Source organism: Haliotis cracherodii, unplaced genomic scaffold (genome assembly GCF_022045235.1).
Source record: "Haliotis cracherodii isolate W230 unplaced genomic scaffold, xgHalCrac1.p SCAF_20, whole genome shotgun sequence".
Lineage (NCBI taxonomy): Eukaryota > Metazoa > Mollusca > Gastropoda > Lepetellida > Haliotidae > Haliotis > Haliotis cracherodii.
Genome location: NW_027266276.1, coordinates 2480787 through 2508623, shown reverse-complemented (window position 1 = coordinate 2508623; position 27837 = coordinate 2480787). Strand labels below are relative to the sequence as shown.

At 42.9% G+C, this 27837-nt stretch overlaps 1 protein-coding gene across 1 annotated transcript; it reads right to left on the bottom strand.

The window, feature by feature from the left end:
• Positions 1-964: 964 nt before the first annotated feature.
• LOC139470093 (BMP and activin membrane-bound inhibitor homolog) lies at positions 965-27125 on the bottom strand. Its single transcript, XM_071252383.1, has 3 exons — positions 26653-27125; positions 11995-12312; positions 965-1762 (listed from the first exon to the last, which is right to left on the bottom strand). Exons 1-3 carry the CDS (start codon positions 26711-26713, stop codon positions 1320-1322), a joined length of 822 nt encoding a protein of 273 aa, XP_071108484.1. The 5' UTR covers positions 26714-27125; the 3' UTR covers positions 965-1319.
• Positions 27126-27837: the final 712 nt, after the last annotated feature.

Here is a 27837-nt window from a genome sequence, read left to right as displayed (position 1 = left end):
GTGCTTCATACATTCTGTCTGGGATAATATGAGTCTCAGTAGTGCACCTTTTATATGGAAGTCCTATCCAAAGGTTGTGCGTTGTGCTCTTATTATATAGTCGAAGATATTGATATTGTGATACCTTGGTTGTGCATAGAACTGATTATATTGAGGACCATATAGATATTGTGGTATATTGGTTGTGTACAGTGTTCCGATTATAGTGTCGACGACATAGATACCGTGAGCTGTGAGTAGTATTTCGATTATATCGTCGACGATATAGATCGTGTGACACGTATATCTCCGTAGTGTTCTAATTGCTTTTTTTTCAATAAGAGTTCTGCGTAGTGTTCTAATTGCAGCTCTTTGACGACAATGTTCTTTTAAGAAGTATTCTAGTCTTATTCTGGCATTGTTGAGTTGTGACGTACTCTATTCTACCTGTCGGTGTACATAGCGTCCCTGTTTACATTGTTCTTTTTGACGTTCTTCTCCTGGAGATAACATAGTTCTACATGAACTGAAACATTTCATGCTAACTTCTATGGTAGCCGCTTCATGGTCGATATTTGTCCATTTGTCACGGGGCGATGGGGTAGCCTAGTGGTTAAAGCGTTCGCTCGTCACGCCGAAAACCCGGGTTCGATTCCTCACATGGGTACAATGTGTGAAGTTCATTTCTAATGTCGCGCGCCGTGATATTGCTGGAATATCGATAAAAGCGGCGTAAAACCATACCCATTCATTCCATATGTGTCACAGGTGTCTCGCAGTTATACCTGGTATTTTAACGGCACATACCCCGCTACTTCCAATAGTGATGACTTTCTAACCCTGCAACAGCCATAGTAATACGTAAGCACTAATACACTGTCCTGAGAGTGTATCGTGTTGCCGAATGCGAAGTACCAAACAATAATTAATATATTGCCACTTTTAGAGTTCGCCTTTCACTAGGAAACCAAAACAAACGAGTGTGAACATTTCACAGGGATCTTCCGTCCTGTGTTTATTTTACATCAATAAATAAGCCATTTGTATAAAATAAAATAATGACATTTGATGAAAGTCCGTTTGACATTGGTTTCCGTACACGTACACTCCGCATCAAGGACAAGGTCACCCCGCGTTGAAATACACACCATACAGCTTCCATGGGCAAGTCGGGGTAGTTCATGATACTCTACAACCGTCTTTTCTAATACAGCCCACGCTGAAAGTATCAAACCGACCATTTCATGGTCAAATTCATGCACACGTCCCACTCATTCATAACCCATTTACACCTGTAGCAAAATTGTCAGTTTACACGTGCGCCACAATACACGTGCCTATCACACAACGGTCGGCAGATCGTTTTTTGATGGTTTTCCCCACATAATTACTGATGATGGATGGGAGTGTCTGTGTATTTTTTTATCACCAACTTTTTCATAAATTCTTCCGTCTTTATCGACTTTGATGTTGATGTCTCGACATATGCTCGGTTTGCTTTTGTCGGGGAACAGTGTGCAGGAGTTCTCGGACTTGTCGCTGAAATGATCTGTGACGTAAAGTTGAGCTTTGGTCAGACTGCGCTCTCGGCGCACTTGGATTAGACGTCTATGGCGTCTGGAGTCTGTTCTGAGCATGCGCACTGCGAGAAGCACTAGAAGAATAAGAATGAATCCTCCAGCGATGGGCACAGCAATCACGGCGGCCTTGAACCACAAGTCTCGTTCAGGATCTCGTCGAGAATAGTATACGTGATTTCCGGCCGGGTTCGACTTTGTATGTCCTGAAACGAAACAGGAATATATATGAATATATAAAGTATAAAAATATCATAAATCGATGTTCATAAATCATATACATAATTCAAAATCAATTTTCGTTTTGTCAGTCTAAAATGGTATCATAAAAACAAGTTTTTCAACAGAAATATTCCTATGAGTTACGAAGACTAAAACTTCCGCGTTGAGGCTGAACACGAGTATAAATGACGAAGCAGCGTTTTTTCAAAGCAGTGGCTAAGGATTTGTGGAGTACATATGACCAGCCCTGTTCAGTGGAGCCACGTGACAGATATCAGTCACATGACGCCGTGGGTGGTGTTAAAAGACACATCGTCCGGTTACGGATAAAACGGAATTGAGGCCAACGACTTAAGTCTTACAGTGCTCATTTACTTGATCATTTGTGCCACACATTACCCCTTGACGTTAATGGGCGTTCGTGTTCATGGGGGGCGGTGGGGTAGCCTAGTGGTTAAAGCGTTCGCTCGTCACGTTAATGGCCCTGGTTCGATTCCCTACATGGGTACAATGTGTGAAGCCCATTTCTGGTGTACACCGTCGTAATATTGCTGGAATACTGCTAAAAGCGGCGTAAAACCATACTCACTTATATTCATGATTTTATATAATTCTGTGTAATGTGCGCAATTTGAACTAACAAGATTGAATCTGTTTTTTTTATCATAGCTAGACGCCATCAACTTGGGTGAATCCACGATCGTACATCACACTCATATAATCTATGGAGAACCGAAGTGTTGGTTTCCGTGGGACGTCATAATTGTGACTGTACACTATCAAAGCACCCCAATAGGGCCTCTATATCCAGCTGGCTGTAATGTCACGATCGTTCCATGCCGTCGGTACCTCAAGGCGCGTGTCTGCATAAAACAGCGGGTGACGTCATAAACCTTCCCATAATACCCCGCGCTGCGTCGCGGAAACGTCACCGGCGACATAGGTGACGCTGCTAGCGGGCTCCCTTGGCGACTGGGAGACAACACGTCGGCACAAAGGAGCACTGTTTCATTTGATAATATGTCCAAGTTTAAATAAAGGGCTCATTCTAGACAGAAATACAGTAAAATATGTTTATTACCTAATGTTTACCCTTTCCCTTCCCGTGATATTTAATACGTATATCATGGACGTAAAACACTTTTTTGCACGAACATTGGCGCCGGGATGAAACTTTGATAAGGTTAAACGCGCAAATTAGAATTAATCGTTTCAACTGAAGTCATAAAATATACAGGAACTCTTTGTGCTTGAAAATAAAATATTTTAATGATGGTGGTTTCTGAATGTCTTGTCACGTGACAACACACCCATGTTTGGTGCATTCTACTCTTACTTCATAAATATATGTACCCTGATACTTCAATACTGTGCGTACCCTGGTACATGAATACTGCGTCCTGATACATGTACACGGTGTATTCATGCAAGCATTCATCGTCCGAAGACCTAAGCACTCTCATAACACTTTATAAACATTCCTTTGGAAGCCATTGGAAGGATAGGGCCAATATTGATATACATATGAAAGTTGGTATGTGTCTTGCACGTTAAAATCTGTTTTCTTGCTTAAAACCCAAAGGTTCTTCTTCATCGCACGATTGATGAAACCTGGAGGCGACTACATGCGGTTTTGTCTCTTCAGCAACTGTATTAATGCTCCGAGCTTACTGACAACCTCTAGCGACATTCTAACCGCATTTCGACCTCAAGCTTTGCCTCTGGTGGAGGTTGCAGTTTTTATATGCAATCACTTTTTTATACTTTCGCAGCACAGTTCTAAGTGCAGCTTGCACTTAATGCATAAATTCAGCACGTCAACACTAGTAAACGCTGACACCAGCCTGCTCTCTAAGGTTCTACAATATTTGTCCGCTTTGAACGACGATGTTACAATATTTACCTCGGATTCGTTATACCACGCAACACAACTCTCAGCACTGTTTACCTGTGCGACGCTCTAACCTGACCGTGCGTTTCTGGGGGGAACCATGCAGGAGGTGTTATAAAGTTTCAACACTACATCTTATCTGAGCTAAAGCAGTATCCTCAGCTGCAGTTGTTGGGCATTCCTAGTGGCAGTCTGGCTAATACTGAATGGGTTGTGAGTTCAACCTAGACAGGCGAACCTACATACACTCGACAAGAGTGTAGAAGATACAATAATTTATTTTAATGCAAAGACGTACTGGTATCTATTGAACTGGGGTTGATACCATTGATATGATACCAGTTTATTCCTTTAAATATCTTATTTTACTTTGTTGATAATTTCTTTGTTTATAATTTCCGTACACACCAGTTTCGTAAATCAAAAAGATAATTTATATTTATATTTGATATGAACTAAAATTGCATCAAAAAAGATAATTTATATTCATATTTGATATGAACTAAAATTGCATGGAATTAGCCAAGAAAGACAGACAACGAGAGATATCTTGTTTAAGTTCAAATCAGTATATATGAATATTTTTTGTATAATAAAATATCCAAAACGTCAGTCATTTTTCAAACAGCAGAATATTAAGTACATGAATCCTGCGATGTTATCCTACAGTGGCCTCTACCAACAATCGTCTTATAAAGGGGAAGCAATGCTGTATAAATATTGACGAGCTTGGTCGAAGCCTGCTACAATATTTACAATCATACTACTGTCATTGGGGACAACATACAAGCCGACTCACGCTTCCCTCTCCTTCCGTCTGCTCTCGGCAGTTTCCGTCGCGACATCTCGGCGACTCCTATCTCTGAGATCAGCACCACTGGCGACAGTGACCATAGTTCTGCCGAAGTCTGAAAGGCTTGTAGCCTCAGTTATGTCATTAGAGGCTTTAATTAGCCGCGGAGCTCATCCTTCGCTTGCAGCAGACTCTGCAGGTGCCATGCTCTCCTGCCCATCCATTGTCTCAATGCAGTTTCGATTTTCGCGATGACGGTGAACGCGGAGCAGACGACATATATCTAGCTTCTTACAACCGGCGATAAAATGGATGGGATCACTGGTATGAATGCTTATATGTCAAGTCTGCTTCTTTCGGGATAATTGTAAGCCGGTGGAGCCTAATACGACCCGTTTAGACCAACATTACTCAAAGTGAACTAAATACGAGCCACAACATGACTGTTGAAGAGGTCTCGAATTACCAGTCAATGACGACCGGATTGTAAATGATAGAGCCAGTGGCAAGTGGGGAAAGACTGGATTGATTAACATGGAATAACAAGGCAGGGTAATAGGTTTATTTCTTTAAATATCGTCCTCCCGTCGCCACACTGCGACAACAAATCTCATTACCAACGATTTCCGCCATTTTAGTTGATGAGTGGACATAATGAGACGCTATCGGTCTGCCCAGTGTTATCAGAGAACAGTTGTTACCACGGAGACTCAACTGTTTTTCCCAAACATATGGCACCAGATAATCTTCCAGCGTCTGTAGATCCATGTACAAAAGCAATCATTATTTCTGCTTTTTGATTCATGTTTAACCAGAGAAAATCTTTGAAGCAATCGCCATGGACCCGGACGCGCGCATGTAACAGTACGGGTCCAGTGTTGCCAGCTAAATACGTCTCCTATGAATATTCCTACGTCTTCATATGACGTGCGATCAAACGTTAGAGTGTAATTTAGCAAGACCAACTGTGACATAGCGTATGCTCAGTTTTGACCTTAACGCTGTTATGAACAGCAACATCCGATGAGGATGTAAACAAAGACCACGACGTTCATGCGGCTCTACCTGCTTCTTCGTATTAACTGTTGTTTTTTCCCGACTGGTTTTTCGTCTCGGATAAACCAACAACAGGATTTTTACACAAATGTTTGTTACATAGCAATGATAGGCTTGTACCTACCGCAGTCGATGAAACGTCTTAAGACGGTAAGTAAACAGACCCAACCATGACTGAGATGCGGTGCATCGCGTGTTCATAGGCGGGTATTTTCCTACTCCCTATGGAGAGGGGACCCCTCCGGCCTTTAATCTCCTACTTAGTCGAGAAAACCTTCCTCAATACACAGATTTATTTTGCTTAAACACTATGTCGCGTTACGCTTCTCTCATAGTATAATATTGATGGCGGGTGAAATTGCCGTTGTTGTACTGCAAATATGGCTGATTTATTAAAGATATTAGTTCAGGCAAATCGATTTAATGTTTTATTGTGCTTGCTAAAGCAGTTTTACAGTATTTGGGTGTCTCATGGCAAAGTTTAAATACATCCTCGTATTTGAAAGTAGGAAGTCGCTTCGTAAGTTTTACACGTGCACTGTCGGGGGAGACGGTGCATCGCGAGGCGGCGGGACTCCGCGGTATTTAGCGATACATTGTAACAGTTGTGGAAGTGAGTTAAGAGATCTCTTTATTACCCTGTGATGCTATCTGACGAGACTTTGCAGCACACTTAGGTTCGCAACCGTCTGCCCAGTTCGGCTCCGGTTCCATTTGGTACATTTGCCAACGTGAGGTAATATACTTTGCTCAACGAGGACATCTAGCTCGGGGACTCGGTAATATAGTACAGGCGTGTGACATGGACTGTATCTCCCCCCCCCCCCCCCCCCCACACACACACACACATCCCATGTTTTTGTAACATTATTCCTCTCCCCCCTCCTAATGCATGAAACATTTTCTTCATCTTTGAAATCGTTAAATATACTCTGCTATTTCTTAATACCCCCTCCCCTCCGATGTGACAAATTTTGGTGACCCCCCTCTTTCTGCGTGTCATGTTTTCATGACCCCCTCCCTCTAAAAAACCCCAACATAACAACAACAAAAAATCTCATCGTTCCACCCTACCACACCAGTCATAATACATGGAACATGTGTTTGGCGTATCAAAACTGACTTGAACATATTTACTTGCATCGTCAAGGCGTTTTGTTTCTTACGTTCAACCCAGTACATCACGAGCCCTTCTTAATATTTCACGAGTTCATAAATCGCAGCTCAGCTATTTAGGTTCAAGAAAAAACTTCGACAGCGAGTGGCTACAGTTTAGGCGATTACATAAGAACCCTTCCCGAAAGACATCCTTTAAGTTGTTGAGAATCAAGCTCATCACTTTATCTGGGCCCCATCAGCTGATTGCACGTGAAAGGGTGTCAGTCTCTATCTACCAATTCCCCACACGTTGATAACGCGACAGGACATTCAGCCGCGAGGAGTACCGGTCGCCCCCAAAGTGAAGAATTGACGATGCAGACGAACTTGACAGGCGCAAAACGCGACGTCAGGTTAGGATACAGGGACGCCATTTTGAAAAAAGAGGTAAAAAAGACCTCGGGAGATTGTAGTGATGAGACGCCGGGTCACGTGGCCATATCGGTATCCCCTGAAGGGGAAGAATGCCTGGATTGTTGGTCTAGATTTCAGGAAACGGATCTCCGGCGTTCAGGCATGCGTACTCGCTCCACAACGGCCAAGTCGGGACAACAGAATAATACATGCCTAGCTACGTATAAGAAAAACGTAGCAGTCACAATGGGATAAGGTTGGTAAAGAAATAATCCGTTTCATCTTATGCCTTATTGGGCGCAGGATTGATGATCCCCTCGACGTAGAATGACAGACACCAGTACTCCAACAGGCGGAGAGATCTCCTCGTATCATCTTGTGGGTTTTCAGCACAGAATGATAGGGCTTGAAGACCTCAATATACCAATAGGCGGAGAGATCTCAATAGGCGCGGGTCTCATTGTGCCATTTTTGGGATTATTTCAAAACGGACTGATGGGGCTTGAAAACCTCAATAAATTAATAGGCGCAGGTTTCCTTGTGCGATCTTGTGGGTTATTCCATCACAGAATGACAGGTCTTAAGACCTCAATATACCAATAGGCGGAGGAGATGGCCTATTGTGCCATCTTGTGGGTTATTTCAGCACAGAATGCCAGGTCTTAAGACCTCAATATACCAATAGGCGGAGGAGATGGCCTATTGTGCCATCTTGTGGGTTATTTCAACACAGAATGCCAGGTCTTAAGACCTCAATATACCAATAGGCGGAGGAGATGGCCTATTGTGCCATCTTGTGGGTTATTTCAGCACAGAATGCCAGGTCTTAAGACCTCAATATACCAATAGGCGGAGGAGATGGACTATTGTGCCATCTTGTGGGTTATTTCAGCACAGAATGCCAGGTCTTAAGACCTCAATATACCAATAGGCGGAGGAGATGGACTATTGTGCCATCTTGTGGGTTATTTCAGCACAGAATGCCAGGTCTTAAGACCTCAATATACCAATAGGCGGAGGAGATGGACTATTGTGCCATCTTGTGGGTTATTTCAGCACAGAATGCCGGGTCTTAAGACCTCAATATACCAATAGGCGGAGCTATCCCACTGCGCCATGTTATGGGTTATAATACTGAAGGACAAGTCCAAATATACCAATAGACTGAGACGTACTGTATCAGTGCGTGAGTAATGACATGATGTTAATCCGACTGTTGGAAGTCTACCTGCTGCTGCCAATCATTACACATGTTCGCCATTATCAGAAAAATGTAAAATGGAAATATTTATAAGATGGTTTACTTTTTAAACTGCCACTCCCATAGGTCCCCAACGGATACCCGTGTACATGGTGCTGTTCTTGCTGGCGACTGTTGATCTTGTACCACTGCTGTGCAAAACTCACTCAAGAGGGCTTCATTGAAACGTGACAAAACCCAAACAAATACCGCGAGCGCTCGACAATTGTGCGTTACAATTCCCAAGTCGAGTAATTTGCAAAGGAACTTCACTATTTTTTTGTCGTATTGAAAAAGGCAGTTGCCCGTGGAGCACCAACAAAGAGTGATAATTAGTAGTATACTACCTTACCGCCAGCTCTACCCCTAACTCTCAAATCTGTTGTTCCGTAACAAGTCAGGCACAAAAGCTCAGCGTGCCCACATTGGTTGACAGAGAGGGAAGGCGGGGGAACGGTCTTCTGCAAACACTTTTAAACCCGCCACTTGGCAGTGAAAGGGCATGATAGAACAGCTGCCAGTGGATAGTATAGACAAATCGTCGGAGCCTATCAGTGAAATATAAATATTGAACCTTTGCCGTTCAGTACCTGTGCAAGTCCTAAACACATACAAGGAATTGTATGGAACACCGTTTAGGTCATACGAGGTCATCGTTTCCTTCATAGTTGCCTGTAACTAGGTGAGTGAGTGAGTTGGGTTTAACGCCGCTTTGAACATTATCCCAGTTATACCACGGCGTTTACCACTTCGGTGAAACCCATGAGCACGGGTATGGTGCTGACTTAAATATTCGAGGCAAACTGGTATTCGAACCTACAAGCTTAGGTTTCTGGTTTGTCCAAGGGACGCAACTCTGCACAACGAATTGCGCTGCCTAAGCCATCTTGAGTACGTTCCTTAGTGACTGTTTCTTTAGCGTCTTGCCGTTCCAATCAGGCTTAAACGAATAGATAGCGGCTGGTCCAAGATAATTATCAAATTAGAACGATAATCGAGGACGTCAATCCAAATCACTTCAAGAAACGGCGACAAGTGTGACGTCACGACGTCAGCGCCATCTAGCGGCAGCGTGAAGCAACGTCAAACGCCTGGGATCAGCGCAGGCCATGGCCGGTAATACAATACAAGCGCTAGACGTCTGTCCTGGTCTATCACAATCGCTGTGAGCAGTGACGTATTGCGAGGTGGCATGACAGGACACACTAAAACCAGTTTTTGATGTGTGTTAACAGAAAGGCGACGGGTGTGTGCGAGACAGGGGTTAGCTCGGAAACAATGGCGGCGGCGATTGCGTGGCGTGAATCACGTTTGTTACACACTTACATGTCCCGCGATTGCCAATATACCGCTAGTGATGACCCCGGCGGAGTAGGCTAATGCCTTGATGTGCTTATGGAACGTCGTTTACAAGTGAAGACGTCGGGACATTTTGAGTCACACTGTCGTGAGGTTGGAGGAGGGCAGTGTGGGATGTGTCAACGGGAGGGACACACGCACAACAGACATCCAAACTGAATTATTCCCAAACACACGCCCACCCAAATATACGCAAATGGTTAAATAACTGCAGTCGTTATTACATACAGTTCACATTTATTTAAATCTTAAACATCATACATTATTCACAAATGCGTGAGGCTCACAGCTGTTATATTCATATTTTCCAAATTTACCCATTCAAGAAAACATCCAGATTATGCATCACGTTAATACATGGCCCGCCATGTCAATCAGCTGTCAATCTTTCTATTTTCATAATGGTTTTCCCTTTCAAAGTTAACATATACTGAACAGAAAAGTGACGATCATGAATATTTTTGGGATATTTTTGGTAGTGAAGCACAAAATGTCATAAAAATACCCCCAAAATAGTAATGCTCCCTAACATTTTTTGTTCAGTATATATCGGTGAAATCGGTGATGTTAGGGTGAAAAAATGCACGACAGTATATCTTGTGCCCAGAATACAATGCCGGCAACCCAACAGCGCTGCTTGCGTGATTCCGTCCGCCTTCTCACTGAGGTAGGAGACTATACTGACGTTGAACCCATTCCGACAATCCAGTCAAAAGATCTGTACTTGGAAATCTTTGAAGATACGATCTTTTTCGCTGAGCAAGTCGTGCTTTGAGATACAGATCTTAACTATGAAAGACGATAGCACTCGCAGTCTTGACTAACTCATTGAGTCGAACACTCTGCGAGAAAGTCCCAGCTCAGGAGATCGGCGAAGTATCGACAAATTTTCATTTGAACCCGCACGTTTTGCTATTGTTTAATGTTGACATGAAAAGATTGCATGCCGATTGTAACTCATGTTTGTATGCGCCGTACAAGTGTTTGCGTTGAATGATGTGATCTGTATTCATACGCCGATAAACTTTAAATGTGCACTAGCGTTTACATTTTATATGTGTTTACTCACATCCGTTTATGAAGTGTATCTTAGGTTAATGGTACACACGTTAGAAATAAACAAATCCTGTTGTAGAACATCTATATACACTTCATAACTCTTACATAACTCTCCGGAGCCAGAACTATTTCGGTAATAATATACTCAACGAACGAGACGCCATTTTAAAATCTCAGGCTTAGATTTAATCTCCTGACACGTTGAGAGTGTGTTAGGAGCCCAGGAAAATTATCCAGTTCCGAAAAAGATGCTTCTGTGATAACAGAGAGAATCTACGCCAGCGATCTGCATTGTCGCCCGCTCTCCCAACTCCACTGAACACATTCCACCATGCAAACATACAAACACACGAGCAAAACAGTAACCCCAGGCTGGGAAGACGTAACATTAACTGCCCGGATATTGCCATCTGTGAGAAGTTCAAAGGGAGATAATTCCTCCAGGGCGGGTAAAATCCGGGCAATAAAGACGCGTGAGCATCTCGTCATATTTTGCATCGTTGTCAATTTCTTGGAGGAAAAAAGGAGGAGATTCCAAGACTGCAATGCCGATAAAAGAATACAGAGGAGCCCTGGTCGGTTACGGATACAAGATTTTTATCTTACACTCAAACCTCGGAAGACCCGTATACGCGCCACTGTGGGAGACAATACTCGCCTCTTGCGCGAAAAAGAATTAAATAATTCATAAAGGTTAAAGAGCCGTATTCGCATTTGTAAGGAATTAAACCGATAGCTGAGCGACGCCTGTTTTGCGATCAAGCACGTTTGGGAGATCTAGAAATTGACGTTGCTTCCATAAATTTCTCTGAAATGTTATTTGTTATTTCGGAAGAGGTTGTTTTCGATTCGGCATTTGTTTGGCAGTCTGGTATAATAACCATCATACTCCGTGTTCCCCCCACAGGACCTACCAGAGACGGCCGTTGGCTGCACTTCCTCAGTGTATGAAATCAATTATCCTGATTCAAATAACATCGCCATCGGTACAGTTTGTTGTGCGTGATACCTTACTCTCAACTGGCAGACGCATTCTGTTATATCTTAGCTATTCATTCCTCCCTTTCGGTGTTCACCGAGTTCTGACCGCTGAATACCGAGGATGAGTTGTGGAATATAGTGTGGAATCAATATAATGTACACAATCACGTTGTTGTTTTTTGTCCAGAGTGTGGAATCTATATAACGTACGCAAGCACACGATTTTAACGCCAAACTGTCTGAATCACGCCATGTCACAGTCTGGACCGACGCATTTGATTGGATTAATCATAACATGTAAGGCTATAACAAATAGTGTACATACCTTTCTGTGAACTCCCGTTCGAATTAGAAGCTTGTACTATAGGAATGTCTATGATTTTTTCTTTGTAATTACACATATCGTCTTTGCAACATTTGAATATAACTGTCACTGTTGATTGGGAGTCTCGAGGTTCAACAAGCTCCTCCCCTTCTCCACACATTGTCCTCAATGACACCGGTAAGTTGTCATAGCAACCGTGCCGAGTGCGAGTTACCTCCCCTTCGGTCTCCATGGCCGTATAACACTTGCCGATGTTGGACTTGCACATATAGCCTGTACCGACACACCCGGATTCGTTACAATAGCACCGAAGTTCTCCTGCAAAATAAAACAGATAATTAAACTACTACATTCATAATAATAATGACCATAACAGCGGCGATAAGCAATAGTCACCCATTCAACTCTCATATCATGTTGACCCGAAAAAGATCCGGGCTAGAATAGGTCTTCAGCAACCCATGCTTGCCGTAAAAGGCAACTGTGCTTGTCTTAAGAGGCGACAAAAGGGATCGGGTGGTCAGGCTCGCTGACTTGGTTCATGCATGTCATCGTATATCATTTGCGTGGATCGATGCTCGTGATGTCAATCACTGGATTGCCTGGTCGTGACTCGATGATTAACAGACAGCCGTCCAATAGCTGGAATATTGCTGAATGCGGAGTGTGGCGTTAAACAGCAAACAAACAAACAAACACATATCATGTTACGTACCAGGTACAATAGGGAGGGAACTTTTCTTATTGTGTGAAATCCTTAAATGTTTTCCAATCTCTTTACTTTCAAGTTGTAAATGAAGCTATGTAAGTCGTTCGGGAGTGGGGGCGGGGGAGGGGGAAGCACCAGGATCGTTTCAGGGAGGAATAAAAGGGGAGATGTTTGTAAGTAGTTGGCTGAGAAAAGCCCACATCTGCGCGTATGGAAAACAAAACAATTCACTACGTGGCGTTCAAAACGCCACTTGAAATGACGTCTGCTCTATCTCACGATCCCGTAACACGAAACAAAATGGCGGCCTCACAGGCAAAATGGTGGCCGATGGCGGAGGTCACGTGATAAGAGGTCCTCCTTTCACCATTAATAATCGTTTAACTACCTAAACAAACACCAGGCACACTCGGATAATAGCTTCATTCCTACCTCTCGACCTACGAAAGCCCTTCTAGACGCCATACCAATGAGCGCCATTACAGCGACCACCGTAGGAAGACTGCGCTCCGCAGCGAAATGGATACGCTTAATGGCCTTAGCATCGCGGTTGGGGGCTACTTAGATGGTCCTCAAGAACACGGCCCTGCCAATTGTATACTGCAGAGGCATGAGATCTCAGTGATGCCGAAATGTTTAAAACAAGGATATCCGCGTCGTTAGAGAGTAAAAAACTCTCGATCCAAAGCCACTCCAAATCAGATGTCAGTTAAGTTGGGCTATTTATCAATCAGCGTAGGGGTCAGTTCTTGCATGTTTATCTGACATTGATGGCTGACCTTTGACCCTGAGAAAATCCGATAAGTTTTATGATGGTGATAGACCGTTTATCTGAGACAGAGACAGTGGGGGTGGAGACTGGCGTGAGATGGTGAGTTTTATCTCAACAGAGACCGAGTTCATTAATCAAACGTCTGTCACGACTTTCATAAGTTGACTCTCCGGATTTCAAGGAATATCAATATGGCTCAAATGAAAAGTTATGCATTGAAAATTATGTCCATGTGAAACCAATATATGTTTATTTTGCAACTGAAGTACCTGGTCTACCCTTGGTTGTATCCAAATACCTGCATCAATGACAGTCATAATTTGCTTGCTAAAAAATTGAAAATTTTGCTTGCAAGCGGTTTGATCAAACTAGAATAGTTTACAGCAATGTTTTCTGAGGCAGGGCTGGTAACAAACTCACAAACGTTTTGCAAACACCACGGTGTCATTGCAATGAGATGGTTCACGGAAGGTTACAATTACCAAATAATCCTTCGAAATGCAAATTTCGAATTCATACGATTCCACATGTACATTGAATGAGACGGCACGTCCATAGTCCACTGATAACAGCTGTTGGGATGACATCGGGGTGTGTGGTAGCTGAAAGTATGTTCATGGGAGAACGCTGTTTGCCAGTCGGCGTCGGTGACGGGTCGCATATAGTGTACTTCCGACTTCTTTGTGGAGGATGGGAGGGGCGAGGGGGTAATCTACACGTGGTCGAGTTAGAGGTACACAATTCAATACTGGGGCAAATAATGTGCAGCATATCGTCCTCTGAACGACATTCTTATCTCAGACATCACAAAATATAGACCTGAACATGAAAATAGTGTTGGTGACGTGATGGCAAGGGGAGACGACTGATGATGAGGTGAGTATGGAGCATGTAACTCCATTCTACATGACGTTTGACAAGTCGTCCTAACTGACAGACTCGCCTTGGGCACCCAAAATTTCTCATCACGGTGAGCGAGTCCTGCCCTCTGCGCTCAGACCACGGCCAATAGGCTTAGTTTTATTAAAACTCTGATTGACAGGTGAGTCTCTGCCAAAACTTGTCTTGCCAGAGGTGAGGTGAGGTGAAATGGGGTTTTACGTCTCTCGATTATTGAGAATATTTAGCGAAGTATGTGTGATGTGCGTTCTCGTGCTCGTGCACGTGCACGTGCCATTGTACTAGTACGGACTAATTCTGGTTTTATAGGCTAGCTCACTGAGATACCATAAGGCAGTTTAACAGGTGTACCCCACTCAAACACAGCATACTAACTCAAGTCGACAAGTCCTTCTTTCATCCCCTTTATGCTGAGCGCCAGGCAGAAAAACAACCACATCTTTTAACGCCATTTGGTATGACGCGGCCAGGGATCGAACAACCGACCTTCGCTCTCAGGCCGGATCACGAAGGCGGTTCTGTCGTGCCAGACCTTTCCCTCCTCAATGCTTTTATACAGCCACCATTCTCCCGACATAATCCCATATGAAGCTAGCTTAGAAAGGAACAGAATTTCTTAGATCAAACCAGTAGATAAAGTCTTGACTGATACAAAACGACATCCACTAGCTTTCCTGTGACACAGTCAATAACAAGCTAGGATTGCGTTTTATGAAATATGTGTTTGGTGAGCCCTAGTGCATAGAACTCCGCAAGTTTCACTCGAACTGGACCCTAAGTCGGGTAACGTGTACTTATGATTAATATCCGTCACTTGTGTATTTCTAACCGTCGTCAAACATCGCCTCGTGAAATAATTGGTGAGCAGACGACATCTTGTCTGGGACATTGCGAAGCAGCCACGTTAGCCTCTACCGTCACAGTCTTCCTTTGAAAGAAAATGGACCTCGGGAAAGATGGCCGGAGATAAAGACGGTCGAAATAGTTTGCGGGCACTGACTGGAGTGTTAGCGTATTGGTGATGTTCCATAGAAATAAAGCCGCGTGACTGTAAATACAATACGACGTGGAACACTCGATCTGCACACCAGATCAGGTCAGACAGCCGTTTGACGGAGTAATGGTAGGTGCGAGGGTGTCATATTTGTAACGGGTAGGCCCCTGCTTGTGGCTTGCTTTGTGGGAAGTGATTCGTTAGGGGACAGTCTCACATCCTAAACCTATCTCAGAAATGAGCATGTATAATTTGTTACCGTCTTCGTTATCCCTCTTTTATTCCCCTGTCACCCAGTCCTCTAATTGCGCCTCTGAGCAGGGGCGGTAATAATATTGAATATCTACCGTTTTATGGAGAATTGTGCTTAGATTGACATGCGCAGTATCGATTTCGTAAAGATTGTAATAGGATGATCCCATCCCGAACCACTGACCAAGACAAACGGATAACGTATTATACCCACGTCAATTATTTTGGATATTTTTCCATTTTTGTACGAAATGCATCAGATGCAACTACGATAACCATGCTATTAATGAAATACGTTACGCAGCATTGTTTCAGCCATATATTGACGTAACCTTAAGGGTCTAACGCGGCAACAATTATGATCAAACGAGTCGACTAATAACTAAACAATTATGATCAAACGAGTCGACTATTGACTCAACTATTATGATCAAACGAGTCAACTAATGACTCAACAATTATGATCAAATGAGTCGACGAATGAGTCAACAATTATGATCAAATGAGTCAACGTATGTTTAAACAATGATGATCAAATGAGTCAAATTATGTTTCAAAAATGATCAAATGCGTCAATAATTATGATCAAATGAATCAACAATATGATCAAATGAGTCAACTAAAATGATGAAATGCGTCAGGGATAGAGAAACATGACCCCGTCTGAACTATTCGTGCAACACATCAACACGTATAACTACACGAAACACCAATAATCGACATCCGAGTCTCCCCAATCTACCAACTACATCCATCTTCACGCACTGTTCCCTTGTGCAGAGCGGCTCGAGTGTTGGGTGTGTTTGTCTACCCATTACATTGCTCAGAATGAGTCTGGTGTGCAGTTGGCCAACTAGACTTTATCATGTCTGTGTTTGCATACTTTCCGCGTCTGAAAACGATCTCAAAAGATCGTAAACTATCTGAAGTTTGTGAGCTCATTCATTTTGCTTCCATTTACTTAATAAAGATAGAAGGAACAAGCTGAAGTAAGTAAGACGGATAACTTTATAACGATACAAAGTAAACAGTCGACTACTGAGTGTTATCGGGGCCCGAGCTGGTATTATCTTAATGAGGTAAAGGATACACGCCGCTGTTAGGGGGGACAAGGGACACTCCAATTGAAGGGGTGGCTTTCGTGAAAGGTATGGGATATTTACTCTACTATCACTGGCCACTTAGACCAGATCCTGGCCGAAAGTCGCCTTCAGTGGACATCCAGCAAATATAGACCGCTTGCTTGAAGAGGGATACCTCTCTGACGGCATCGTAATTAGCAACGTCATCATCATCATCCCATTCTGTTTGGTCCTATTACTATCTGTTTCGTCATATTATAATTATTATTATTCACATTGGAACTTTTGGCTCTAATATTATGATTTTATAGTTTTATAAGTAGTAGTAGTTGTAGTTGTTGTGGTAGAAGTAGTTGCAGTTGCAGCCGCACAGTAGTAGTTAACATTCTAATTGGTCTTAATCGTTGCATTATTGTCATTATTATTATTATTATTATTATTATTATTATTATCCACAAGGGGGCATTTGCTTCTATTATTACTACCTAAATCATTTCCATTCCCCGATTTAACCGTACCTACGCGGGAGTGAGTTTGACACACGTAGGTCAGATTACCCTCAATGATATGTCGCCCCGTCGAGAACGTTTATGCATTAAAAGACAAAAAAAAATTAAATAATTTCTCAATTGTTGCAGAAGACAAATTACGTACATATCACATCAATATAAATTTCCAATTGTGCCCGTTCGTAATAAAGTGCGTGATTTTTTGGCTAACGTTGTCTGTGACTGACAAAACCACATTCAATTGAGTCCATCTGGGACGCAATACAATAACGGGCATCCCTGCGAGCAGGATTTGTGTCTAGGCCGGGCAGCGATAGTCGCGAAAATTATCGCCACACTGCAATCTAATTTCACACTACGGGCCTTAAAACGCCAAATTTGATAAACAGTGACGCCGATTGAAAAATCTCGACCGACTAATTCCGTCCTTATTACAAAATTCGACACAACATCTGATAATTGACGTTGCATAATGGAGGTTCCCGGGGCGAGTAAATAGTAGACCCAGACAAAGCTTGTCGCCCTTTATTTACCACGGGGAGTGGCCGAACCGAGAGTTATGACGTTCTGCTGATACCCCTAGCGATGCCCGAGGGGGCAACTTGGACGTGCCAGAACCCTGCTTCACGGAAGCCCCAATTACCTCCCTCTGTATTTTCATGGTCAAAAACTTCAACTGCAAATTTTCTTATAAATTTTGCATTATTCTAAATTAAAATCAATTCAAAATATTTAATTATATAAGTCGAAGTTAAATGTATTAAATGCTACCCTTTATATGCACAATGTTGCTCTTTTTCCGTTTTGGTAAAACTAACCACCCAGACATTTTGAGTAACCCGAACATGAAAGTACAATTTTGTATGAAATGAAAATTCATGGTGGTCTTAAATAGGCAGCAGCAAAGCCCCCGAACGCTTTCATTTAGTCTCGAAACTCACATCTTTAATAGACCCCTAGAGAACGAACTGACAATCAACAAACGCAGCCTAAAAGATTCGGTAATTGTAGATATAATCTCCAACGCTATATGTTCTCGTGTTAATGTCCTCGCTCGGTCCAACAGCAGTTCGTCTTGTTTCTTCACAGAATCGATGTACGAAATGGAGTTTAAATGAGCACCCTCTCACCAGGGGGCGCTGTACAGAGAAAATGAGCTCTTCCGTCCACGTGACTTTAATGAAAGACTCCTGGAGATGTTTTGAGATTTAAAAAGCGCACAAGTTCAAAGGATTACTTATCTGTAGCGTACCTCGGTGATGAGGTGTGTTCATTCTCTGACAGCGTAGCAGACTTGTGAACAGAAATCAGAAGTTCATTGTAGAGAAACTCCTCTAGCGAAAGATTTCAAAATACATATTTGATAATACGACTTGAAACACTTTTGGCAGAAGATGCAGGATGAAGATAGAAGTTAGAGATGTTTCTGAATCCTGGCTTCTGAGTCATGGTTAGTTCGGTTGTGTGATGAACAACCTTCACCAGATTCATTTAAAACTTCAAAGTGCGCTGCCTAATTTAATTCACTATATTTACGGGAAACGGGGTAATTATGATTTAATATATACTACTCAAAAGTTAAAGAACCCCGATTCCCCAATGACATATTACCTGTAGTAATTTGAAAGCACCGGGTCTTTCGAGTAGTATATATGATAATAATTGATGACGAACCTCAGCCATCTTTATGCTTATATGGCTGTCTCCTGACGATCCAGGGTATAATAGGTCTTCAGCAGCCAATGCTTTTCGCAAAAGGCGACTAACGGGATCGGGTAGTCAGGCTCGCTGACTTAGTTGATGCATGTCATCGTATCCCAATTGCGAGGATCGATGCTCATGATGTCAATCCCTGGATTGTCTGGTCCAGACTCGATTATTTACAGACCGCCGTTATGTAGCTGGAATATTGCTGCGTGCGGCTTTAAACAACTAATAAAAAACCAAACTAAGCTTATGTGGCTAACAGGAGACAAGTTGAATAAGAAAATACAACAAGGGTCTTTCCACAGCGGTCGACGCCCTGGGGGTATTCGTTGTCTCGCCACAGGCTATACGTCGTAAGACGCCATTTTGATATGCAGTTCGCGCCCCGTGGGTGTGTTGGTGTCACAAACAGGCCGGCGGACATAAACAGATACATTAGGAGCCATTCTCTGCCACAAAGGAGATATTGTAGCGATTCCCTGGATGATATACAGCCTAATTTATCTTGTAGAACTTATTAAGTCTCCAGAGCGTGGCAGTGACAATCGGTTGTCAAGTGCGAAGTCATAACTGCAGCGGTCATTACGATAAGAATATTTGTGGATATGGTGGACAATCGGAGGAATCCCGGTTGTAACTGCAGTAAATTGAGAACCCATCCTCGAGAGAGTTCACATGAAGCAGTTCATTTAGAACACACGGGCGCTTCCCAGAGTAGACCCGTGTGTCGGATAAAGCTGCCAGTATACGATTGAACTTCATCTATACATAGAGATCGCGATGGTACATTTTTGTTGTAAAATAGAACGTTTCGAATTTGTTGTCACGACATAAGTAAGATAAATTTCGAGGTCGCCATCACTGTTGGGAATGTGCGCGCATAGTTTAAAGTGAATATTTTAATATTGTACGACAAAGATGACGAATACTAACATCCCGTCGGGTTATAGCCAAATGAAATGAACTAAGGCGTATAATGGCCGACACTTCATACATTATGCACGGGACGCCTGTCCGTCTTGCATACGGGGGAGGGATTTAGGATCTCCAAAATTTCAGCAATAAAAGCAATACACGCATAGGTCTAGGCTATGCAATTACATAACTCAATGTGAACTGGAGCGTTAACTAGCTATCTTAACGTAGATATCTGAACTATTTGACGTCCGGGTTACAAACGATCTGTTTGAGATGGCCATGATTTGAGAGGGAGACAATAGGCCGAGGTAGCACCAAGTACACATAAATATAAAATCTCAGGTCAGTTCGTGTTCATTCAAACGCCGTCAGCCTCGCCGTGAGTGTGTACAAAATGTTACTAGGCGATAAGGAAGAGGCAAATAGAGTTATAATAGCTCCGAGACACTGTATGTCGAGGACCGGTGCAACATATGTCCTTAATGTTTCGTAAGTGAAGGGCTTGGAAATTTATGATACTTGAGTTGAGACCCGCTGGTTGAGCGCGACTCCTTTACCCGCTAGACCGCTCTTCAAGTGCGCTGTACAACGTCGCCCTCACTACCAGGCATGGTCTCACTACCAGGCATGGCCTCACTACCAGGCATGGTCTCACTACCAGGCATGGCCTCACTAACAGGCATGGCCTCACTAACAGGCATGGCCTCACTACCAGGCATGGCCTCACTAACAGGCATGGCCTCACTACCAGGCATGGCCTCACTAACAGGTATGGCCTCACTACCAGGCATGGCCTCACTACCAGGCATAGCCTCACTACCAGGCATGGCCTCACTAACAGGCATGGCCTCACTACCAGGCATGGCTACGTTTTTTCGTCATTGGGAACACAACTAGCTAATATCCGTTACATTTTGATAATCACAATATTGGAGAAATAGAAACCAGAAAAAGACTCAGTTTTAGGACCAATCTATTCAACTCTCTCTATTTATAATTATGAAAAAAATATATTAAGGTTCCTCAAGCCTAATGGTCGGTGTTAATTGATAATGACCCGTCCTGGTATGTCTAAAAAGACTTAAGTACGCGATAATTAAATTAAGACTGTATATGGTCTTACAATAAATGTCTTGTTAATCCTTACAAGGTTGCGGTGTAGTTACTGAGTAGTTTATTGTCTGTTCAAACACCCCGAAAGGTGCTAATAGCGGGGACCTGCACGAGCGGCACAGTCTCGCCTTCCCCTGGGGTCGGGCCTCAACCACCAGTTTGAAAACCCCGGGGGACAATTAAGTCTCACTTGACTTGTTTACGAGTCATTTGCTTCGCGAAAATTATCTAGAATGTCAGCATAACAAGTGAAACATACCCGGTACCGGCCACAGTCTCAGCCCTTACTCAAAGTCTACACTCAGGACACATATCAGCTCAAGCATTCCACTCGTCACTGTTTCCCTCCCCTGGGAGCAAATTGACATTAATAATTGTCTCTGAATTCCAGTATCACGACTCCGCTCTCAAGTATGAGACTCGCGTAACAGTGCTGTGTGTGATTCAAGTTAGCAGATGACGCTTTTTGGAAGTCTCAAATAACCGAAAATTGGCATGTGGAGCTTATTTTCACCACTGTTAAATATCCATCCTTCCACGTTGCATGTAATCGAATTACATCCATTGTGGTTCCACTATTCATCGTTTGTCAGTGATGTATTCGGAAGGGGGGTATGCTAACAGACGGATAATGTACTGCTTATTTTCGGCTATGTCGGGTCTTTATTCTGGACAAGCCATGCGAGACGCCGTCCCTTGTGCGAGGCGACCCTGTCGCGGAAGAGTGTAGATTCCATCTCGATAATACACCGCGGCCAGTGTAGTCGAAGAGGAATTGTTCCTGACGACCAGTCTCCCAACAGCCACAGTCCTGGTCTAGCCTTTAAATGCTGGTTTTAACTTTATCGAGAAAATAAATAAGTAGGTTGAAATTTAGAAAAGTTATAATTTGAAATATCAACCCGCCCATGTCTCAACGCTGCCATCTGCGGAATGAAAGCATGACAATGCAAGACGTCCACGTCGTTGAGGAATAAATCATCGCCCACCACGCTCGTAAATATTCCCACTTTTTTGACACCGTGAAATTCATAGATTTGTAGAGAAATATTTTACGAATTTAGGCTTAATGCTGCTTGAAGAAGAATAGCACCCTGTCTGGTTCCCAACTTGGTCAAGCAAATCGCCATCCCAGGTGTTACCGGCGCTAGACGGTAGTCATATCATTAGCTTCCCACTACACATAATTAGAACCATTGTATGTCTGGTCCAGATGTTTCCGCTTAATGAATATTTCAGACAAGCACCGTAGAGATATCTACTTTGGCCGCCTCTCAGTCGCCAATACTTGCGCCCTATAACAATCACATTCAATGGATAGCCTCGTCTCGTGCATCATTAATCTCGTTGCAACGTAGAAACACCATATAATACCAGAAGCAAATTAAAATTCAAACATCATTGAATTCGCGTCAGTGCCATTATGTAAATTACGACGCAAAAACAACGAACATTTCACTGTCATCCACATAGGTCTAGACGCATCACGTGACGAACACTGATAGAGATCAGCACCAGTGCTCATAATTGATGAGGATGTCTCATACCTTCTTATTCCTTCTGTTGCGTCAAACATGCTGCCAAAACCTTGTTAGTGTTCTATCAATTGGCATGTGTGTACAGGGGACGGCCCGTGACAACCACGGTCGTCTCGTTCAGTATGATTTAACTACACCATTCATTGTATATGTCGGGATAAGCTGATAAAAAAACGGGGCAGTGGTAATCGACATGGCGACACTCGGATTAAAATGGATATAGCTATGGCGCGCTCATGATTACGTAATCCTAAATTTGTGGGAAAGGGGATCAGATTTTTAATTATTAATTTGGGATCGTCAACTTTCGGAAGCGCTGGATCCCTGGAACTCACAAAATATTTTTGCCGCTTTACGCAACGCTGCACTGTAAACTGATATAACGTGTTAACGCCTTATGGTAGACTGGGTTAACAGTATCAGTTCTCTTGCATCGTTCTCAGTCACGAGTCTTGCGTCAAACCTTTACGTAATGTAGACCTTTAGCAATGGGTGTTACAGTGTATGATATATGAACTTTCCAAATCCTGGGCGCCATGTGCCAGCTGATCTAACACTCGCATTCGTGAACTCGCTGAATTCATAAATATGAATGTTTTATCTATTTACTTTTTAAATTCATGCATATGTAATGAATATGAAGCGAGAGTCACCGTCAAGATACATCCACTGGTATGGACATCAAATCGAAGCTTTACCTTTTGGGAATCGAACTCAACTCACTACCCATTGCGCCACCCAACATTTCACTAAGTAGTTATGGCTTCTTACACCTACGTAAACGGATGTCGATTTCAGAGTTGAGATTAGCAAGCGAGTTTGTGAAAGACCACCAACCTGTTGCTTACCCAAGTGTTCATTTTACTGTCTATCGATTATTTGATAGCATATGGGAGCATATAGCAGCACAGCTGTGAATCAGGTCCATATTTCAAATCTCGAGTTTTATTAATATCACGATTTCATACGCATAAAGTGAACAGCTTTTGATAAATGTTTTTATAATCAGTTCAGATGTATACAATGGCTTCTGTTAACACATGCTCCGAAACATTATTTATTTGTAATATTTTATTTTTATTGATGGCAGGGATCGCGTGTGAAACATTTCACGTTAAAACCAGGGAACGTTTAACATGAAGTCTCATGAAAACCAAACTTCAGGTGAACGTAATTTTAAGACCCAAATAAAAAAAAATCGTTTTTATTTTATAAACCAAACTTTCACCACCTGGTGGAATCAGACCGGCGTTTGGTACACCAATCTACCCACCATATTCCCCCACACGCGCAGCAGAACGCCCGCATCTCAACAAACACAGGGTCACACTTCCACTCAGAACATACCCGGGGTAGCCCCGGCGCTAAGGTAAACAAAAACGACTTAAAAGCATTTTAAAATTATCGATAAACGAGACCTGACTATATTCCGACCCTATTCACTCTCCTTGGCGATTCTCCTACTTGCTGGCTGGCTGCTTGACCACTGCAGGAAGGCAGTACCTCTCTGGGAATTGCCGTATCTACTCGAGTCTGTCTTACACCGGCAAAACTGTATCTAGAGCTATCAAAGCCGCCTGTACGCTTGCCTCGTATCAGTGGAGAAAACCAACGTTTGCACAGAGCGACCCCGCGACCCTCAAACAAACCCAGAGATAAATTACTTAGCTTGCTCAGTCCACAACTTATACATATTTTCACATAAACGTTTAACTACAAACCTTTTCGTCAGGCCAGTAGGCTAACCTAGAGTGCTTTAACTTGCAAACCAATGTAATATATACACACACAGGCTAATTGTACGCACATTTTACACTCGTATTCTAAGTTGTATTATTTTCTATAGACGTAAGTTCGATGCAGTATTAATAGGGATTTCACTGTATGTATCTTGCCTGTGTTTTATGAATTAAAACCAACGAAGCATTATCAAATGATGGCTTAAGAGTTACGTATTTGTTGAAGATATACCAGACAGAGCTATGGTACATGAAATTAGGACATTAACGACAAACTCAGTACGTTCCTGGTTGCAAGGCTCGGGGCATGGTTTCCACCTGTCGTCAAACGCGACACGAACCTCCCATTGCCAAGCCATCAGAAAAGTGATCTCTCTGTCAAGGGCTTGTCTTCAAATGTGATGTAAGCGTTTCCCGGTATTCTCAAATATCACCATTACCTGTGCTGGTATTCTTAAGTCCGCGTTTGAGTGTGACGAATTCCGGTAAAACCGGGTTTAAGTTTGTTAAATTCTGACGGTGTGTTCTTGGTTGTTGTTCCACAAGTCGCAGTTGCATCGTACCTCGCTTGAACTATTTATGCCAAATTTCACACCAAACCCAGAATAAGTCTTTTACAGCTTGTACACCAAGGCGTCTACGATCCTTTTTTAATCATACGCCGCTTTCGAACTGTTTTGCATCATTTCATCCAAATTATCACATAAAATATTTTGTGATTTTCGTCAAGTCTGAACGCTGCTGTTTATATCGTAGCAAGGGCATTTATATCAAATATTTACTGGCGAAACATCCCGGGTCTTTGTGAACAATTCGATAGCGAAAACCAACATGGCATCCGCAGCGAGGGTTGTTGTATTTGAGTATGACAGTCGGTGTTTATACTTGGCGAAAATAAAAATGGTTGTCATCGTTCTGGCCGTGGTCTTTGAAGCTGTGCGGGACACAACCCAGGAACATCTCGGAATGGGTCGCTTAGCACTTGGCAGAAGTTTAAACTCTCTTGAATATTTACTTTCCCTTCACAAGAAAAGTTATTTATTTAGCTATTAAAAGGATGAACCCTTACAGTAATATTAGGGTTAGATCGAGACTTTAGTTCTCGCCATAACCACCGACCCTATTTAATATCACTTTATATTTCATTAGAACTTTAAAGTACTTTTTAGTTAATCATCTTTGTGCCTTTATTTTATAAGATTTGATATTTTTCTTCAAAATAAGACGTCATATTTTGATGGATAAACTGGATAGTTGTGTTATGAGACGTTCTTTCTGACAAATGATAATGTACGAGCGACATACCACAGCCCGTTTGTCTCCACTAGGAGCTCACACTGATCGATAACCTCAGGCAAGGTTTTCTCTTGAAATGTTGCCATGGAGAAACTGTGCTTTTGCCAGGTCCGATATAGTCCAATGAACAGATAAAATCACAGAACTATGTCGTTCGCCTGACGTTGCCGAGATTTAGGCTGAGGAAAGGACCACGCATGCATACAGCTACCACACTGTTCCCCAGACTCGGTCCCCTAGTGTGAGGAGGAAAGGTGTATCTACCTTCCGTACGCCTCGCTTCGCACAGATTCAAAAGCATTGTACTGAACAGGGAGATTCATAAAAGACCATTACTGAAAGGAGATCATTTTCGTAAGATTGGGATCACTAAATAATGAAGTACATGGCCTAACTGCCTGAAGGAAAGTCCGCTGACAGTTTGAAGTTGGCCTTTTTTCGGCCCATTCAGTTAATAGGCCTATTCTGTATGGCTGTTAAAAGACACGTCTTGTCATATTAATTCCCTTAAAATGAACTTGCCTTGCTTCTTTCTCTGCCTAACATGTAAACATGTGCAGTTCTCATTCGGACTGTTCGTTGTCCAAAGCATGGGTGTTTGTGAGCTGGTTCGTCTGTCGTCTGCTACACGTAGATTCCGCGTGGCAGAGCAGACGACAACATGCGAGGTATATTCATCACTGAACAGGTGTTTTGGAGGAGATGAGGGGTCGGCAGAATCCTGCACTTAGCTCGGAACACACAGGGATATGAGCCCTCTTACTGGACACACGAACGGACAGCTATATACGGCCTTGGAGGGCCGGTATGTTGGCCGATATTGAACGTAGAGTGGCGTAACGATAGCCGGCGTACATTGGTGGGAATTTCAAAGGAATGATGCTTTCCCACGAAATCTGGGCTACTCAGCTGATTGAGTATTTTGGTATTGATTTACGGGGAAACACAGAGTTGATCGGGACGTCGTGGGAATGTAGCAGACGACGCATGTGTGCGGGCAGGCGATTCTCAGACAGCACCGTGTGTGAATTATTGTCAAAAGACAGTCGCTATCAGTAGTGGGACCAGGATTCATTTGAGGAGCAGGGGCATTATGGGTCTAAACGATAAGAAAACGGAATGAACTCACCTTCAATTACAGCAAAACAATAGCCGAGAAACAACAAGAGAAGCGCTAGTGTTGAATCCATCGAGGAACCCTCCCTAGGCCTGGTTCTTCCCCTCCGCTAGTAATCCTGGTAAACTGTTCAAATGAGTAACAAACTAACCCGTGGGTCCTCCAAACATATGACCAGAGAACCACAAGTTGCCACAGGAGTCACCACAGCCCGACCCGAGCTCGTGAAATCACTGTCAACAGTTCACGAACACACACAAGGGCTCGACACCAACGTTAAAACACGCGAGGAGAAGTCTGCTAGGAGTTTACAAACTTTGCAAAGTCCCAAGTGAACAGCTCGCCACTGCATCAGCCGATGTTGTGACTTGGGGTACATCTACCTCTCCATGACGGTATCCCACATGAGACTGTTTCACAAACACGAGTAATCACCATCAAAACATGCATTCACTAATTCTCCTCGGCCCAAAACACGGCTGATAACATGCAGCGGCCATGCCGAACTAGCCAAGTTCAGCCCACTGTCAGACAGTCGTAAACCACCTCGGCGTTCTGAATGGCTGCTTCAAGCGAAGGGGTGGAGTTAAGGGGCGGGGCAAGTGGAGTAATGGTTATTAGCAGTTGTGTGCAGCCAGGCGCCATTTAGTCGGCAGTCGACTGATACAACGTAGAGTACTGTCAGACCAAATGGTCTGTTGATTTTGGGCCACTCTGTTGATATACCGATCGCAAACCGATTATACTGTCTCTCCCTGTTTAAGGAGAAAGCTTACCCTCTCATATTATGTCAGATGTAAGCGCTTTATGTTTTGGATGAACTCTACAAATAAACTTCGGAAAAGGTCCGATTGACTTTAATGCACATATGTTAGCATGTATGGCATAATTATGCGTAAGAAGTGATTTGTAGATTTATCCTGCATTTGTTCTACTCTTTTGATGTGTAGATTGTGTACATATATAAAATAGCAAAGTTCATTATAATCGTATTGCAAACTATTAGGAATTAAAATGATAAAGAGTAAATTTAGAATTGACGATTTCGCTTTCGAAGAAGAGAGTTTTAAGCAATGTGAAGTATTTCCCGAAGATGTATAAAAATATTTTTTTACAATCATGAAAAGTTCGTTATCGCCAGAATGGAAAAAGTTTGAAACGGGTGATGGAAGTATTTCACAATTTGGTTTTGATTCA

What these genes read in the sequence shown, in the direction of transcription:
- LOC139470093 (XM_071252383.1), bottom strand. Translation starts at nt 26,713, where the DNA reads ATGGATTCAACACTAGCGCTTCTCTTGTTGTTTCTCGGCTATTGTTTT. An exon ending in TTGTTTTGCTGTAATTGAAG is followed by an intron (nt 12,313 to 26,652) that starts GTGAGTTCATTC and finishes TTTATTTTGCAG; the next exon opens with GAGAACTTCGGTGCTATTGT. An exon ending in GAACGGGAGTTCACAGAAAG is followed by an intron (nt 1,763 to 11,994) that starts GTATGTACACTA and finishes GTTTCGTTTCAG; the next exon opens with GACATACAAAGTCGAACCCG.